The sequence below is a fragment of the Stegodyphus dumicola genome, chromosome 5 (assembly GCF_044657685.1).
Source record: "Stegodyphus dumicola isolate Sdum_Otavi_A_Nest chromosome 5, ASM4465768v1".
NCBI lineage: Eukaryota > Metazoa > Arthropoda > Arachnida > Araneae > Eresidae > Stegodyphus > Stegodyphus dumicola.
In genome coordinates this window covers 210,879,521-210,896,572 of record NC_140772.1, presented here as the reverse complement: position 1 = coordinate 210,896,572, position 17,052 = coordinate 210,879,521, and the positions used below count along the sequence as shown (strand labels likewise).

The 17,052-nt window shown below is 33.5% G+C and overlaps 1 protein-coding gene across 4 annotated transcripts in view; it reads right to left on the bottom strand.

Annotated features, from left to right (window-relative positions):
* The window catches only part of LOC118196820 (cytoplasmic dynein 2 intermediate chain 2-like), a 59,516-nt gene that overhangs the window by 34,081 nt on the left and 8,383 nt on the right, over positions 1 to 17,052 (bottom strand). For all 4 annotated transcript variants that reach the window (XM_085817628.1, XM_085817627.1, XM_085817629.1 and 1 more), the window contains 2 exons: positions 8,217 to 8,268; positions 2,632 to 2,814 (listed from right to left, as the gene is read on the bottom strand). In XM_085817628.1, the coding sequence (XP_085673754.1) occupies positions 2,632 to 2,814; positions 8,217 to 8,268 (235 nt within the window). The remainder of the gene's footprint in view (positions 1 to 2,631; positions 2,815 to 8,216; positions 8,269 to 17,052) is intronic.

The following is a 17,052-nucleotide window of genomic DNA, read 5'->3' as shown; positions in this document are numbered from 1 at the left end:
TGATAACAGAATGAAAAGTTTTCATTCATTTAAACTAATGGGAAAATGTCAATTTCACGGAGAAATTTTTGAGTGTCTTCTTAGACGTTACTTTTTTTAGCAGACATGAATAAGCTTTCTTTTCTTCTTTATGTTAATATATAGATAGGTAAACTACCACAAAATAAAACTTTCTGGATATAACTAAATGCTATGATAAGTATGAAAAAAATATGAAGATTGTTTTTAAGAAAAACATTTTATGAAAGACATTTTTTAAGAGAACTGGCTCTTATTTATAGTACAGACATAACTGAACTATTCAGCACAGGTGGTGTAATTTTGCTAAAATTTATCAGTTATGAGACAAGTTAAAGATTATCAAGATAATCTGAAGTTATTTTACGTTTTCAAATATCTGGGGTTAGAAATAGCCTGGATTTAACTTTTCTGAATATACTACAGGATTTTTTCTCTGCTGAAGAAGTCTTTATCTGATTTTTTCCTTCACAATATCAGTAGTCCTCTCAGACATTATAAGTAATCATCTTTAACTTAAAATTTTACTCATATATTGTTTTGAAAATCTATTTAAATCTAATTTAGTTTTATATCAGGAAAATATATAATATGTAAAATGCTTCTGAATTGCAGCTGCATTAGAAAGAGTAATTAACTAAATTTTAACAGCAAATTATGATAACTTCACAACATTTTTGTTTAAGCTAATATTTAGAGATGTAATTAGTTCTATAAATAATTTTTGCTCCTTCCAGGTTTTTCTATTTTAGAAATCATATGAATCATCATCATCTTTGTCACTATACTTTGAGAAAATGTTTCTTATTTTTATAGCCTGTTTTTCAAGTACTGCTAAGAATTGAGATGAATCATCAACAGCAGTCTCAGCAAAGATTGTAGAGACATTAGGATTTTTTAGAAGCAGGAGATGTGGAAAACGATACAAAGATGGATCTCTCAAATACGCCCCGAGTGTGCTATCGTTACATCACGAAGGCATGCTGAAAGGAGGAAGAAAATACCTTATACACCCCCCTTTTAAAGGGTGACTGGGAATTAGGGGACCCAACTGCCAAATTCTGGTGTTGAAGAATCATTATCCATCACCTTTTAGTTTGAGCGCCACTGTAGAGATATTAGGATTTGGGGGAAGCAGAAGAGACGTGGAAAATGTGCAGTATCCTTGCCAGGACTCAAACCTGGACCTCCGAGTACACGCTGAGTGTGCTATCATTACATCATGAAGACATGCTGAAAGGAGGCAGAAAATACCTTATACGATCATTTAACGAGTTCACTCGTCATAAGAAAAGATGAGAGTAAACCATGTGCTAATATATTTTCTTTTTTAAAAAATATGTAGCAATTTTTTATTCACTAACAAAAGAAGAAGAAAAGTGTAGAAAGAAGGCTGGATGTTAAGGTACTTTTCTTTTTTTTAAAAAAAAATTAACAATTTTTATTCATAGATGCCTGAAGAAGGTGCTATATTATTCTTTTAAGAAAGAGGCATTTTACTTCACATTCAAATACGTAAAAATGGCCACAAAATAAAACTATATATCAATAAAAGCATTTAGAGATGAAACATGTAATGTTTCCGAACGACAGAAAAGCATAGATTGACAGTTGGTTCGATGGCTCCCGAATACTATGTGTAACAGCACTGTGATTTCTTAGCTGTTAATCAGAAGAACTGATATCAACATGGCATGAAAAACAACTCCGTAAAAATATGATTATTAAATGAGAAGTTTTATGAGAAATACATTCTCTGCATTTAATCTGAAAATGAAATATGCAAACAGATAGCCCTGAAAAAATTGCGGAAATAGATAAAAAGCTGTTCATTCAGCCAAAAAAAAAACAACATTCAAAGGGTTTTTCCAAAACAATGCATATTTAGCATGTTATGCCAAGAAACTGGTGAGTTCTCTCTTGTTCAAGTTCTGAATACAGAAGCTCATTCATGACAAAAATTAAGGATCACACACAAGACAGATTGATGGCTTGTTTATATTGTTAGGGAGTAAACAAAAGAGAAGAATTGGAAAAAGCAAGGCACACTCACTTTACAGTGAGCATAAATTTTGTGGATCTGAAAACAGTTGCTCATACACAAAATGTTGGAAGATTGGAAAAGTTTGCTAAATAGCAAAATAAAAAGCAATGAGACATAGCTTGTCACCTTTGAGCCGATCTTGTGGAATTCATGTAACAAAAGTCCTCATGATGAGTAAATGACTTTGCTACCATATTAAAAACAGCCATGGAAATATGGCAGCCAGCAAGTGTATGTTAGAAGTAAACATGAACTTGACAATAATCTTGTTACCATTATTATAATCTTGGAGTCAAAAAGACAAGGAAGCAACCACATTCATGGCAAAAATTGCCTGTTTTCTTAACTCTGCACTCATTTGCTCCTTCATTTTGAAAAGTATTCTAATTTAAAATATGAATAAAGATAGAATAATTCTTCATGTTCAACATTTGCATTCAATACCGTACATAACTCCAAATAGCACTACTTGCCTTTCACAAGAAAATAAAATAATCATTACAATTTTTTCACAAAATAAAAAAGAATATTTGAAAATTTGAAAATCAAGAATACAAAGTAACATTAACCATTGAATTTTCCAGCTAGAAGTATAGCCGGTAAATCAGGGTGGAAAGTCACATGCGTAATACAGCAGTCTGTTTCAAGAATTGCATTAGGCTTCTTCGAATCAAAATCTTTACGATTAAGGCTCCACACACCTACAGATGAATCATGGTCACACCAGCTTTTATGACTTCTGCTACCATATGTAAAAATATTTAAGGAAAAACAGGAAAAATGAAGTGCACTTCAAAAATATAACAGATTCCAAATTCATAACCTCTAGTATGTATTAAATTTTAAATGTTGGTAAAATTAGCAGTATTGTATTTATATAGAATATAATTTTTTATCACTAAAATGATTATTCCGTAGAAAAACTCAATTTCCTTTTAAAAAATTGATTTTAATATGTCACAGATCATGCATCAAACCTGCTCAGGCAGCTAAACATTAACAACTAAATAAAGTATCAGATTCTGTCTAATAAAATAATAATAAAATACTGGCCTGAACATAAGATAGCTTCACATATTAGACAGCCATGCATTTATGAGCTATGAAGACAATATCATACATGTGAGCAGTGATATGTTAAAAATATGCTAAAAGAAAGATAAATTAAATTGTCCAAACACCTACTGAAGCAAAACTACATTAATATACCAACTAATATAAAATTTAATGGATAAATCATAAAATACTTATTATTTTTTTAATAATTTATCAGATCTTAGGTTGTATGTGTGGCAGGTGTAATGTTACAGACAGACAGTTTAAGGAGGAAATACTGTTTTATATTCAGACCACTATACCTTTATTTAATAGACAATACTATATCTTTATACAAGTAGAATTGTATAAATACCTGCTCAACTATTCAAGTATCCCTTTTCCTGAATTAAATTTACAAGAACAGCAATTAATATTAAAAATTTTAAATCAATGTAATCAAAACATAAAAAGGTTTCCAAAAACAGAGTGAGTGAGTTACAAAAAATAAAAATCCATAGTTTTAGGAAATAAATAAAAGAGAAAAAATAGCACAATCCCTCAATAAATAAGGTCTAACTATTCTGACTATATGAAGTTTGCTTTGTAACACTTTTAATAAATGACTATACTTTTAATTAAATGACTAATAATTTTCTCTAAATCCGCTTCACATTAACAAAACAACAAATAAGCTTGAAGACACCCCTGCTCGCTTGAACTTTTAGAGCTTAGTTTTGTTCCAAAATCTTATTGTATGGGTTATTTTAATCTCATTTTGTGACATGCTGTAGAGATTTTTTTTAAACATTAACTTTACTTCTTTGTGTTCCATAAATAAACTTTAAGTCTTAAGAAGCAATTAGGACACTAGCATAGCAAATAAACATTAAGTACCATTACCCTTCCCCCTTCAAACTATTTTCTGTTTTAATAATTAAAAGCTTTAAAAACAAACAAAAAAATAAAGTGCAAACAAATTGCTAGAAAACAGAGCCTTTCAAGTTCAGAATTAAAAGGCTGATGAGCTATCTCTGCTGAATATAACAAATGCAATCAACAAAAATATGGTAAACATTATCTTAACCATTATCACAACTATGAATTTGACACTACCAATCAGAAGTTTTAATTTCTAAATTAAAAAAAAAAAAAAATCTGCCTAAACTATATTGCACTCTACAGCGTAATTTATAATCTTCAAAAAAAGAAAGAGAAAAAACTTGTCAAAAATAATATCTTCAAATACATAATGAAATAAATCTTACCAACTACTAATAAAGTAATTCAGAAGTCAAACAACAAAAATCAGCGTTATACCTACAAAATTTTCACAGGACTAGTTTCGATGGTTTTACCGAACCATCATCTTCAGCTGCAAAACCGCAAATGAACAAGATAGGAAATAATGATTAGATAAGATAAGAAAGCCTGGACAAGAATAAGCAAGTGGCGCCATCTGTTGGCGAAACCAGAACTAAAACACAACCTCTCTAAAAGCCGAAGGCAAATTTGGATTGGAATTAGGATCGTTAACTAGAACAGAAAGATTTTTATGAATGTGAAATGCCTCTAGAAAATCCAGTTCTCCAATGGAAGATGTTTTTTGAATAATTTTGGCAGCAGAAAAATTGAAAGTGTGATTTTCGGACCAACAATGTTGAGCAACAGAAGACTTCTGTGTTTCCTTTTTTCTAACATATGCCTCATGTTCTTTGACGCGAAATTTTAAGGCTCTCTTAGTTTGGCCAATGTAAATTAAACCACACTGGCAAGGAATCCTATAAATACCCCAGGAATTCATATCCGGAATGGGGTCCTTGAGTATAGAAGTTGGAATTTTATTGATGGGAGAATAAACAACCCGAAAGTTAAATTTCTGCAAAATATGTGCAACTTTATAGCTAATTGATGGAAAGAAGGGAATGACAACAGAATTTTTATAATCTCCTAAAATAAGAGTGTGGCTTTTAGTGTGTTGAGATGAGAATTTTTTAACTGCTTGATTAATAATGTTGGGTGAAAAGCCCCTGTCAATAGCTATTGCTTTTAAATAATTTAGTTCTTCATCAAGGGCGAATTTGGAGGAGCAAACTTGAAGAGCACGGAAAACATAGGAATAAAATGAAGCTAACTTTTGTTTAGTCGGATGACATGATTTAAAGTGTGGTGGAAGGCAAACCGATGAAGGTTTACGGTAAACTGTAGTACTGAAGTTGGATGTGTTACGTGTGACCAGAATGTCGAGAAACGGAAGAGAATTGCAAGTCTCAAGTTCAAAAGTGAACTGAATAGCAGGATCAATAGAATTCATTGTTGAAAGAACTTTATTTAAATCATCTTTATTACCTTCAAACAGGGTAAAAGTATCGTCTACGTAGCGGAACCATGCCGGAAAGTTTAAAGTTTCAAACAATTTTGATTCATAATAATGCATGTAGATATCAGCCAGGATGGGACTGAGGGGGCTTCCCATGGCTAATCCCTCAGTTTGTTTGTAATATTTATTTTGGAAAACAAAATGTGTTTGTTTCAAACAGAGTTGAGTGAGAGAAATTAGCTCCTCAATTTCGATGCAAGAGAAATGAAATTCGCGAAGTCTGGTTTCTAGACATCTTAATGCACCCTCCACTGGGACATTGGTGAATAATGATTTTACATCAAAAGAAACCATGAGTAAATTACTAGGAGAAATGTTTTTAACCTTTTTTACAAACTCTATTGAATTTTTTATGGTGTAAATATTATTGTCTAATAGAGTGGAAAATCTAGAAACTAAATATTTAGCTAAAGGATACGAGGCAGTACCTAAATTTGATACAATAGGGCGGAAAGGAATACCACTTTTATGAATTTTGGGAAGAGCATATAATCTGGCACAATTCGCAACAGATGGGATAAGCGAATGTTTTAAGTTGCTTGAAATGATTTGCGAAGATTTGATCGCAGTTTTTATTTTGGATAAGTCCGAAGGTGAAGGATCTTTAGGGATCGGATTATATGGTCCTTCGTTTAAGAGTTTAGTGACACCATCGATGTAAGTGTTCTTATCCATGACGACTATCTGGCCACCTTTGTCGGCCTTTGAAATGATAATATCCGGGTTAGAATGAATTTCGCGCATTGTAGCTCTTTCTCTCGCAGTTAGATTTGGTTTTAAAGGTTTATTATTGAATTTCACATTATGAGCGATAAGATGCCTAATCATTTCTTTCTGTGAATCTGAAACTTTACTGAACTTGAAAGCTTTTTCGATAGGAGCCAAAATCTTTTGCAAAAATGTACTCACCGAAACTCCTACAATCACAAAATGGCGGCCACACCACGTGCAAAAAAGAAAGCAAAATATAAGCAATTCCTTGCCAGTGTGGTTTAATTTACATTGGCCAAACTAAGAGAGCCTTAAAATTTCGCGTCAAAGAACATGAGGCATATGTTAGAGATTCCTTGCCAGTGTGGTTTAATTTACATTGGCCAAACTAAGAGAGCCTTAAAATTTCGCGTCAAAGAACATGAGGCATATGTTAGAGATTCCTTGCCAGTGTGGTTTAATTTACATTGGCCAAACTAAGAGAGCCTTAAAATTTCGCGTCAAAGAACATGAGGCATATGTTAGAAAAAAGGAAACACAGAAGTCTTCTGTTGCTCAACATTGTTGGTCCGAAAATCACACTTTCAATTTTTCTGCTGCCAAAATTATTCAAAAAACATCTTCCATTGGAGAACTGGATTTTCTAGAGGCATTTCACATTCATAAAAATCTTTCTGTTCTAGTTAACGATCCTAATTCCAATCCAAATTTGCCTTCGGCTTTTAGAGAGGTTGTGTTTTAGTTCTGGTTTCGCCAACAGATGGCGCCACTTGCTTATTCTTGTCCAGGCTTTCTTATCTTATCTAATCATTATTTCCTATCTTGTTCATTTGCGGTTTTGCAGCTGAAGATGATGGTTCGGTAAAACCATCGAAACTAGTCCTGTGAAAATTTTGTAGGTATAACGCTGATTTTTGTTGTTTGACTTCTGAATTAGTATTTATTCGGCGTGTTATTGTGTCTTAATTACTAATAAAGTATTTGTTATTTTCTTATTCTTATTGCATAATTTATGAATATTACACTTTTCCACACTTACTTTACCCTCTTTAAAAATATATATTTGTCATAACTACATGAGATTTTATATATATGTTAAAATTATAGGTACTCTTCTGTTATCGGAACCAGATAACTGTGAACTGTATTATTTGACATATGCATGCATGTACGCATGTATATGAAAGACCGAAATTGGAGAATGTCAACATTCACTAAATACGTCGGTGAAAGATGGAATATTGCATTACATTCTTGTACATCGGACCCTCACCTGTGTATGTCGACAATCACAGATATGCTCTGGTATAGGTCAGAAAGAGAGGTCATAAAGGGTCATAATAGTTTAAGTTGTTGCAATAAATAAGATTTGAATCACATAATTTAGTAAGTATTTTATAACTATCATTTTATTTTCTCATTTAGAATGTACTGTATAATTAAGTTAAGTTTTTAACTTCTATTATTTTCCATTCTTATTTTGAATGTATTGTGTGTTTTAAGTTCTTATATTCTTAAGTTCTTATTTTAAGTCTCAAGTGCGTTTTTTCGTGACTGAATTACGGAGAAGAAAATATAATATTCTTAAATGTTCAACATACACCATTAGTACATGGTGAATTTGACATTGACCAGTGTAAGTCAGAAATAAGAGTATTTGGAAAATATTTCGGACATACACCAAGAGACTATGTGAATGTTGACATTCACCGGTGAAAGTCGACATTCTTCAGATTTCGATGTTTCACCGTAACATATACACATATACGCATATTTATGTACAAATATGCATACATATGTACACACATGAGTACAAACATCCATACATATACCCATACATATATACATCTCTGAATCCGGTCCAAATAACAAAAGAGTACCAAATTATAGTATTAAGCTAATGTATTAATTTGAATCTAAAGAAACAGAAATTTTAATCACACTAGAAGTTTTTTGACCTAAAATGATATATATAAAATGAGGAGAAATATCTAGAAAATAAAAATTGTTATCATAGTAAAGGATATGCTGCTGCAACTGCAGTTCCAACAGAATTCCAAGATACAAAATTGCAACAAAACTGTAAAAAAGAAAAAATATTTTTTCTTAATCATGTTTGAGACTAATAAGTCAAAGCTATAATGCTAGAGAAGTCAAACGTCTAAAAAGATAAACTGAAACTATATAATACAAAATTTGATATAAAAAATTAATCTACTGACTCAATAATTGATTTTAAAGTTTCTACTTATTTAAATTGTTCCGCACAGAAAAATTATTAAATAAATTTATTATTTTAAGCTAACTTTACCTTTCTCTCTACCACTGGCACCAGACAAAAATAATAAGAAATAAAAGTTAAGAAGCTAAAACTATGAGGAAAGAACTGGATGACTGATCTAAATTCAAATTAAATCAACAAATACCTGTCTTCAGAGGTAAGTAATAAATAAGAATTCAAAAGTCAAATCTCAAGATTCAATCTTAATACTTCTATAACCTGAAAGTAAAGAGGAATAAATCTTCTCTGATAGCCTGGTATTAAAAGTCAGAGCATGTATTTCAATAAAAATCAAAATTTTCATTTCATTGCCCAAATTACATAAATATGCTACCTCTCATTAAAATCTATACCATTAACTAACCTTCTTGAAAATACAAAATTACCAAAACAAATACACGATTATTTTTGTAACTTTCTATAGAGATAGCAACAAGTTCATTTTCATTAATACACAACACCACAAACACCGAGGAAGAAATATTCAAACATACCAATCATTCAGTTCTCCTTAATAATAATAAATGAATAAATTCAATTACTACATCATCAACCTTCTATAAATCAAGATTAAGCATTATATAGTATTTTCTCAAATAAATCCAAGCAAGTAAATCTCCAAGTTTCTAGAAAACATAAGGTTCAAAGAATTGGAATGACCAAAGTAGAGAACAAAATAACAACATTACACTAATTTACATTTTAAAAAATACTTATTATTTCCAATTCACCATAATTAATAGTTTAAGATCACTGGCTCCAAGTCTCTACAACACTTTTTTAAAACTACTCACATTTTAAATATCAACATTTTTAATTTGAAGGACAAATAAATTGACCTGTCAGGTAATACAGAAAATAATTCATCTTCAGACATTTAACAATTTACTAAATTAAATTCCATAAAATAATATTCTATGATCATTAAATGTTATTCTTGCTCTCATGATATACACTGAAGTTCCCCCATATTAACTTATAAAAATTAAACATTAAAAATTCATTTCCTTAATTGTTAAGTAACTTCAGATTAACTCCAGTTATTAATTAACTTCAAATTTATATTTAACATTATTAAAAGCAACTAATTATTCCTTGGTAATTAACCATCCAAAATATTAACAGTTAAATAACAAGCAAAAAAAATGCAAAGGAAAATTAAACCCCCACAGTTTCAGAACTCAAGGTAGCCCATAAATGAAAATGACTGTCCGCCTAGGAAATTCTCCTTGTCCTTGTTTTTCAGATCCATTTAAACAGGGTCAATGACATCTAATTCACTGTGCTAACTGCTCGTTCTCATGAATAACAGCAGAGGATTTGAAGAAATTGCCCTTTCAATTATTTTGCGGCACTCCAGTTGGTGATGTCCAAAACTAACTCTACCCGAAAATTGCAAACTGCCCCCCCCCCAATTGCACTGTCCTCAAGAATATCAGGAGAATACAGAGACTGAAATAATTCTCCTTAAGATGTTCATAATCTTGCCAAATACAGTTTTTCTTCCTTTGATTTCTATCCTCTAGCTAGAAGAACCACTACTCCAATTCCAGCTCATTCTTCTGAAGCACCCATTCTTTCCCTGATTTTACATACAAACAATGAGCTGCAAAAAATGCATACTTAATTCTTCAAAGGCGGTGATGATGGAGATCTTTCAGGAATGACTCTAACTTTAAGTCTTGCATAATATTTTTTTTTTTTTTTAATCAAGAAGGGCTACCTAACAGAAGCAGAAAGCGCTCTCAGTAGCCCAGCGCTGCATCGAGCAAAGTTTGGCCTTCATATTCACTTTTCTCTACTAAACATGGGCCAATAATATGATGGCAATGCAAGCTAAAAGATCTTAGCCCATTTGAGGTCACAGCCACTGGCAGGAGGGAACAGCCTCCCTAAAGAGAAGTCAGACCTTCCACTTTCAAGTTCTCTTCTCTATCAAGATCAAGCCAAATCTGATTTCTCCTGCTGTGCAGTCCTTCAAGGAAAACTTGTTTTTCAAGCCAACAAAATTGTAATAGGTTGAAAAAAAATTTAAATTATGCTGTAAGGATCTTAAGTTTTACTAACGTTTATTTTATTTTAAATCTTTACTATCACTTCTTATTTTCTATTTCCGGCCAGAATTATAAGCGTTAAAGTATTTATGCAAAGTTTGTCTGGCGAACGCCAAGTATTTAAGTTGTGGCTTTTTGCCAAGCGAGAGGGAGGAAGCAGTGAGTCGAAGCAGGCCGCTTACCTTAGAAGTTGTACGCAGTTGCTGGTTGCCTTCCAGGCCAGAGGTTTTAATCCTCTTGATAAATTTTAAACGTATTGTAGTGTTCACAGTTCTCTGTACTACATACGGCTTCCTGTTAATATAAGGCCAATCTTCCACGTTTATTATTTTAAAGTTAAATTAGAGTTTAGTTCTATTTTTATATTTTTACGTTAGACCCCAAGTAGCAGGTCTGTGTATTCCGAAGTACGGAAGTCATTGTAAATAGAGAAAAATAAAGGGTTTTGTATACCCTTCTTGTGTATCCTGTCTACTTCCCACAGTTTTGAACATAGCTTTAGTAAGCTCTCTGTTCCGAGTCAGGTCCTTGCATGTTCCCGAAGAAGGTAAGACGGAACATTGATCCTGATAGTGGCGCCCAACGAAGAAGAATAACCATGGCCGAGTTTCAAGAAGAACCTGTGCTGCCTGCAGAAACGGCTCAGAATCCAGAAATGCCAGCTGCCGCCCTGGAAGGATTTGGTTACATCGTCCAGACCATGCGCGCTTCGATGAAACTAGAAGCAACATTTAATGGAAACTCACCGGTAACCAGTTTTTTGGAAAAATTGGATGACCACTTCATGCTCTACCCCGTGCACGAGTTTCAAAAAGTTACCTTAGCTACCAGCGCTTTGAGGGGCCAAGCGCTTAACTGGTTCAAATGTATAGGCAGAAGTCTCTTGGGTCAAGCAGGAAGTCCCACCTATACTTACGAAAATTTCAAGACTGCCCTACTAAAAGCCTTCCCTGTTGTAAGAGATCGTGCGAAATTAGAAATGGAACTTTTCAGTATATATCAGCAAAGAATCGAAAATCTCTCAAGCTTTATTTTAAGAAAAATTCACGTCTTCAAACTCTTGTATGGAAACTGTCCGGATCCTGAAATAATTCAAGTGATTTTGCCGAGGTTACTTCCCCAAGTGCAAGACTTTATTGAATTAAGAAATCCGACGACACTGGAAAAGTTATTTGAGCTAGCAATCCAGTTTGAAAGTAGAAGAACGGCGGACGTTGAAAGAAGACGCCAATATCAACAGCGAAACCAATTTGGTGCGCCAAGACTACAGCAAACTCAAGCACACGGCTACGGAAGCAAAGCGAATCAGTGGGCAAGGAAACCCGAGCATTCAAAAACAGCCGGCGAACGTCGACAGTTCAATAGCAATCCAGGAAAAAAGTCTCAAGGCCAGTGGAAAAAGAAGGAAAGCACGGAAATGAAAAATAATTTAAACTAAAACGGATTTCTGCTGACGGGAGGGTGCGGAAATCCGAAGGCCAAGAAAACCCCTCTTCCTTCAAGTTAAATACAGTAATGGTGAAAAATTTGACTCTTCCGAAGATTGAAGTGTTGGTGAATAATATCCCAGCCACCGCACTCCTGGATACAGGCGCGCAGTGTTCCTGTGTTTCAGAAGAATTTTTTAGGAAGTATTTTCGGAAATACCGCATATATAATTCGGATAATACGACAGTGTTAGCGGCGCAAGGAAAAAAATGTAAGTGTATAGGTAAAGTACCGCTCTATGTCCGTATCAAGGACGAACAAGTAAAGGTGATGTTTTTTATAGTCAAGAATCTGCAAGCACATATAATCTTAGGAATAGATTTTCTTTCAGATGCACAAGCAACGCTGGATTTTAATGAAGCGTCCCTTAAGCTGACAATGAAACTAGTTCGTGCAGAAAAGGCTGAACGGCCGATGTTAAATCTTGACCACCTGCCTAATGATGAGCAAGGAAGAATCCGACAAGTGGTAAGTCAATTTGCTTCGTTATTTAGTGATATTCCAGGATTTACTCAAGTTACTAACCATAGTATTGACACCGGAGATTCAATGCCAGTTCGCCACAAAGCATATCGGTATGATAAGAATAAGGAAAAAATTATAGAATGGCATATCACCGATATGCTACGTAAAAAGATCATAACGCCCATCTCAAGTAGTTATGCTAGCCCGGTGGTTTTATGTAAGAAAAATAATGACTATCCTTTGACGCATCCAAAAAGGTGGAGATTCGCTATTGACTACCGTAAATTAAACTCCATAACTAAATATCCGGTATATCCATTACCTATTATTGAAGAAGTTCTAAGGAACGTAACATCCACCAAATATATGACGACTTTAGACTTAACGACTGGTTATTTTCAAATAGGGGTTAGGCCTGAGGACGTGCCTAAGACTGCTTTTATAACTAAGTCTGGCACTTATGCATTTTTGCGTATGCCGTTTGGCCTTTCAGGGGCGCCGGCAACATTTCAGCGATGTATGGACATTGTGTTAAGACCTGTTCTTGGAAAGTCCACATTTATCTATTTAGACGATATCATTATTACTAGTGATAATCTCGACCAACATGTACAGGATTTAAGACAGGTGTTTTCTTTATTAAATGAGGCTGGTCTAAAAGTTAATGTCGAAAAGTGCAAAGTTGCAGCCCCTGAATTAAAATATTTAGGTTACAAGGAAAATTTGAACGGCCAGCAACGAGGTCCAAGCAGGAACACGAAAGAAGTTTCCCGGTTCCGCCAAGACCAGCTGCCATCAAACGACCAAGACCACAGGCAGAAGCGAAAAAGAAGGTATTCAAGGGTGACAGAACTGGAGAAAAAAGAAAGCATCTAGAGGAAGGAACTGAAGGGCGAGCCCGTACAAGAAGGAGGATAAATCAAACAACTATCTGCACTACCTTTAAGGACTGGGCCCAGAAAAGAATGTCCGAATATCACAAAGATAAGTAAAATTTTATGTTACTTTGCAAACTTAAGTTAATCTTTCATTCTTACTGCAAGTGGCAGATTTCAAGAAGTTTTACCTCATGCGAGGTCTACCTTTATCGCCAAAAGGGCGAGAAATGAGTTGTTACCGATTTTGGTATTATGTTTTTCAATTACTCGCGTGTAAAACTAAAGTTGATGTATAATAGTGATAAATTGTATAAATTTTATTTAAAACTTTCTGGCAAGAAAGAAGTTTTAGTCTGAAAGACTTTTTGAAATGTATTATTTCAATGTAGAAAGAATTGGCACTTGCTTTGAAAAGAATAGAAGTTAACAATGTACTAATGTATGTTTTCAAATGTATAAAATTAACGGCATGTTAATATGTTCTTATATACAATGTGAACTGTTGTTTTAAATGTTAAGAAATACCATGATATGGTAAAAGTGAAAGTAATGTTAAAATTTTTTTTATTCGTGTGACTGTAAAAAGACTAAATCATGGTGAATATGTGTTAAAGGTTGAATGATGTAGTTAGGCTCTCTGACGCTACACTTCAGAGTTAGCTACTTTCAGAATAGTACCTCAGGGTTTAGAGTTGAAATTAGGGTGTGTTACGAGGTCTTGGTATGTTGAATTTTAACACGTTAGTGTTTTGATTGTAGGAGGAAGTGTTGAACACATAGACATAAACACATTCGTGTTTGGTGTTCTTTTACAACACATGTCAGAGAGCACGGGGAGAGATAATTAAAACAGTCATGAATGAAATAAGAATGTTAAGAGAAATATAATTATACATGTTACTTGCCATTTCATTTTGTAACATTTCATTAAACTAGTTTTCCTTCCAGATCTCTGGAAGGAACCAGATTTGAATAAAAGCTCCTGTTTAGATGCAGTACAGATGAAAAAAATTGTGTGTCCTGGGAGCTGCTATTGTAAAAACAAATTTCTTTCTTTTAAATTTCTAGTTTCTAGCGAAAAATGTTTGTAAAAGATTGGCCTCGCGTTAGATTTTAGAGCTAAAAGTTTTCAACAAGGTCGTTTTAGACCTCAGTTTCAAACTAATTAACTCTGGCGGGAAGTATGTAAGGATCTTAAGTTTTACTAACGTTTATTTTATTTTAAATCTTTACTATCACTTCTTATTTTCTACTTCCAGCCAGAATTATAAGCGTTATAGTATTTATGCAAAGTTTGTCTGGCGAACGCCAAGTATTTAAGTTGCGGCATTTTGCCAAGCGAGAGGGAGGAAGCAGTGAGTCGAAGCAGGCCGCTTACCTTAGAAGTTGTACGCAGTTGCTGGTTGCCTTCCAGGCCAGAGGTTTTAATCCTCTTGATAAATTTTAAATGTATTGTAGTGTTCACAGTTCTCTGTACTACATACGGCTTCCTGTTAATATAAGGCCAATCTTCCACGTTTATTATTTTAAAGTTAAATTAGAGTTTAGTTCTATTTTTATATTTTTACGTTAGACCCCAAGTAGCGGGTCTGTGTATTCTGAAGTACGGAAGTCATTGTAAATAGAGAAAAATAAAGGGTTTTGTATACCCTTCTTGTGTATCCTGTCTACTTCCCACAGTTTTGAACATAGCTTTAGTAAGCTCTCTGTTCCGAGTCAGGTCCTTGCATGTTCCCGAAGAAGGTAAGACGGAACATTGATCCTGATAATGCTATGACCAATGCAGGACTAATTTACTTCATTTCTTATTCCAATAGAAAGAATTTGTTATCCTGACCCCAATCAATGAGTCACCAAATGCGGGAGAACAAAAAATTGCCCCCTTATATTTTGAAGTAGGAAACTACCTTTGTCTTTAATTGCAAACTTAACAAAAGCTTGTTGCTTTTCCATCTAGTCACTAACAAATCAACTGCAGCTAATGAACTTCGAAATGACAATTTATTTTTCAAGAACAAAAGTAAAGCAACAACATGACCTTAAACTGCTCTTTTCTCATTGTAACTCCTATTCACAGCCTGCTAAGAAATTCTATTTGGGGAAATATTCAGCAAGTAGCAAAACACTCTTCCCTGCTTTCTCCACCCCCAAAACAGATATTCAGAGAAAAAAAAAACTCTCTGTTCCACATCAGCCGCACCCAGTAATTCCACTAATTTAAATTTGTGACACAAAATTTTCTAGCAAAACATATACATCATACAAAACGGAAACAAGTAACTAAGTTAAGAAATAAATCATGAGAACTCTTTCCTGTTCGCAAACTATACCACACCAAAAATGCAAACCTTTGGGATAATTTTTAAGTTGTTTTACACTTTGCAATACTTATAACCGGACAATTTTGATTACACATATTTACTAACAATTAAATAAAATTAAAAGAAATTCGAGGTAATATGTTGTTCCTCAAGCATTTTAAGGCTTTTGGAGGGAAGCGGGAAACCTTAACCCTGAAAATGTTGGCACAATTAATGACTTAAAACTACTTTTCCATGGTCAAATGTATTGACTTTAGTGATCATAAAAAATTAATTTTCACTAAATGCAAGATTTTAATTTAAGTATACCTACAAAGAGTAATTTAAAACTTATGATTTAATATTTTTTTTCAGTATTTAAAGCTATCTTTCAGGAATTTGCACTGAAAACTGAATATGCTTGTGTGTGGTGGGTGGTTGTTACAGTGATGAGGTTTGTAAATTTCATGCAGGAATGAATCAAGTAGAAATTTTTACCTTTATTGTTGGCAAATGGTAGTAGCATAAAGGTGAATAGATTCATTCCAGCTACATGAGTCTTTTTAAGCATATAATACAGCTTTCACTACTTTTGCTTTTATTAATATTTTGCTCTTATCAAAAGATTTTTAAATGTCATTAATTTTTTCCTGTAAATCATGATAAATGTTCTCCTTTTTTATTTTTATTTTATTTTATTTTTATAGAGAGTATTACAGATTCTAAGTACGTACAAACATAGAATCCTCAGTCAGTGACCAACCATCAAAAGTCATGTAATTATTTTGAAATATATTATATATTTATCAAATTACTTATAAAGTGATTACAGCAAATTATGTTGTTGTTGCTTATGTTACATAGTCAGCCTAAGTCCACGAAATTCCTCATGGCAAGGAAAGCTTGATTACGCCTGCCGTTGGCAACAGTCCTGAGCACCATTCAGGTAACAATGCTAAAGTTCAGTTCAGTCCCCAGTTTTGAACAAAAGCACTCCAAGGGAAAGGGTCCGAGAGTCCCCCACCCCTCTCCCCTTCTAACAAACCACATGAGAGGATTTTTGGCTCGCCACATACTTAGAGTGCCGCCATGCCACACCGACACTACATTTACAAACACCCATGCCTTCTCCGGGATTCGAACATGGGCCCTTTAGCACGGCAATCAGCGATGTTAACTACTATACTGGTTGGGTGGCTACAGCAAATTATTATAAATACTTACAATCATAAACTACTTATCTCAAAATATTATATTAAATACAAAATTAAATTTTCATCTTGGTCTATGACTAATCATTCAAAAAATATTTAGTTATGCAATTATGATACACATTCATATTAAATGATATACATTCTAAAGAGATAATCATCAATTACTGAAACACTCTCAACCTCT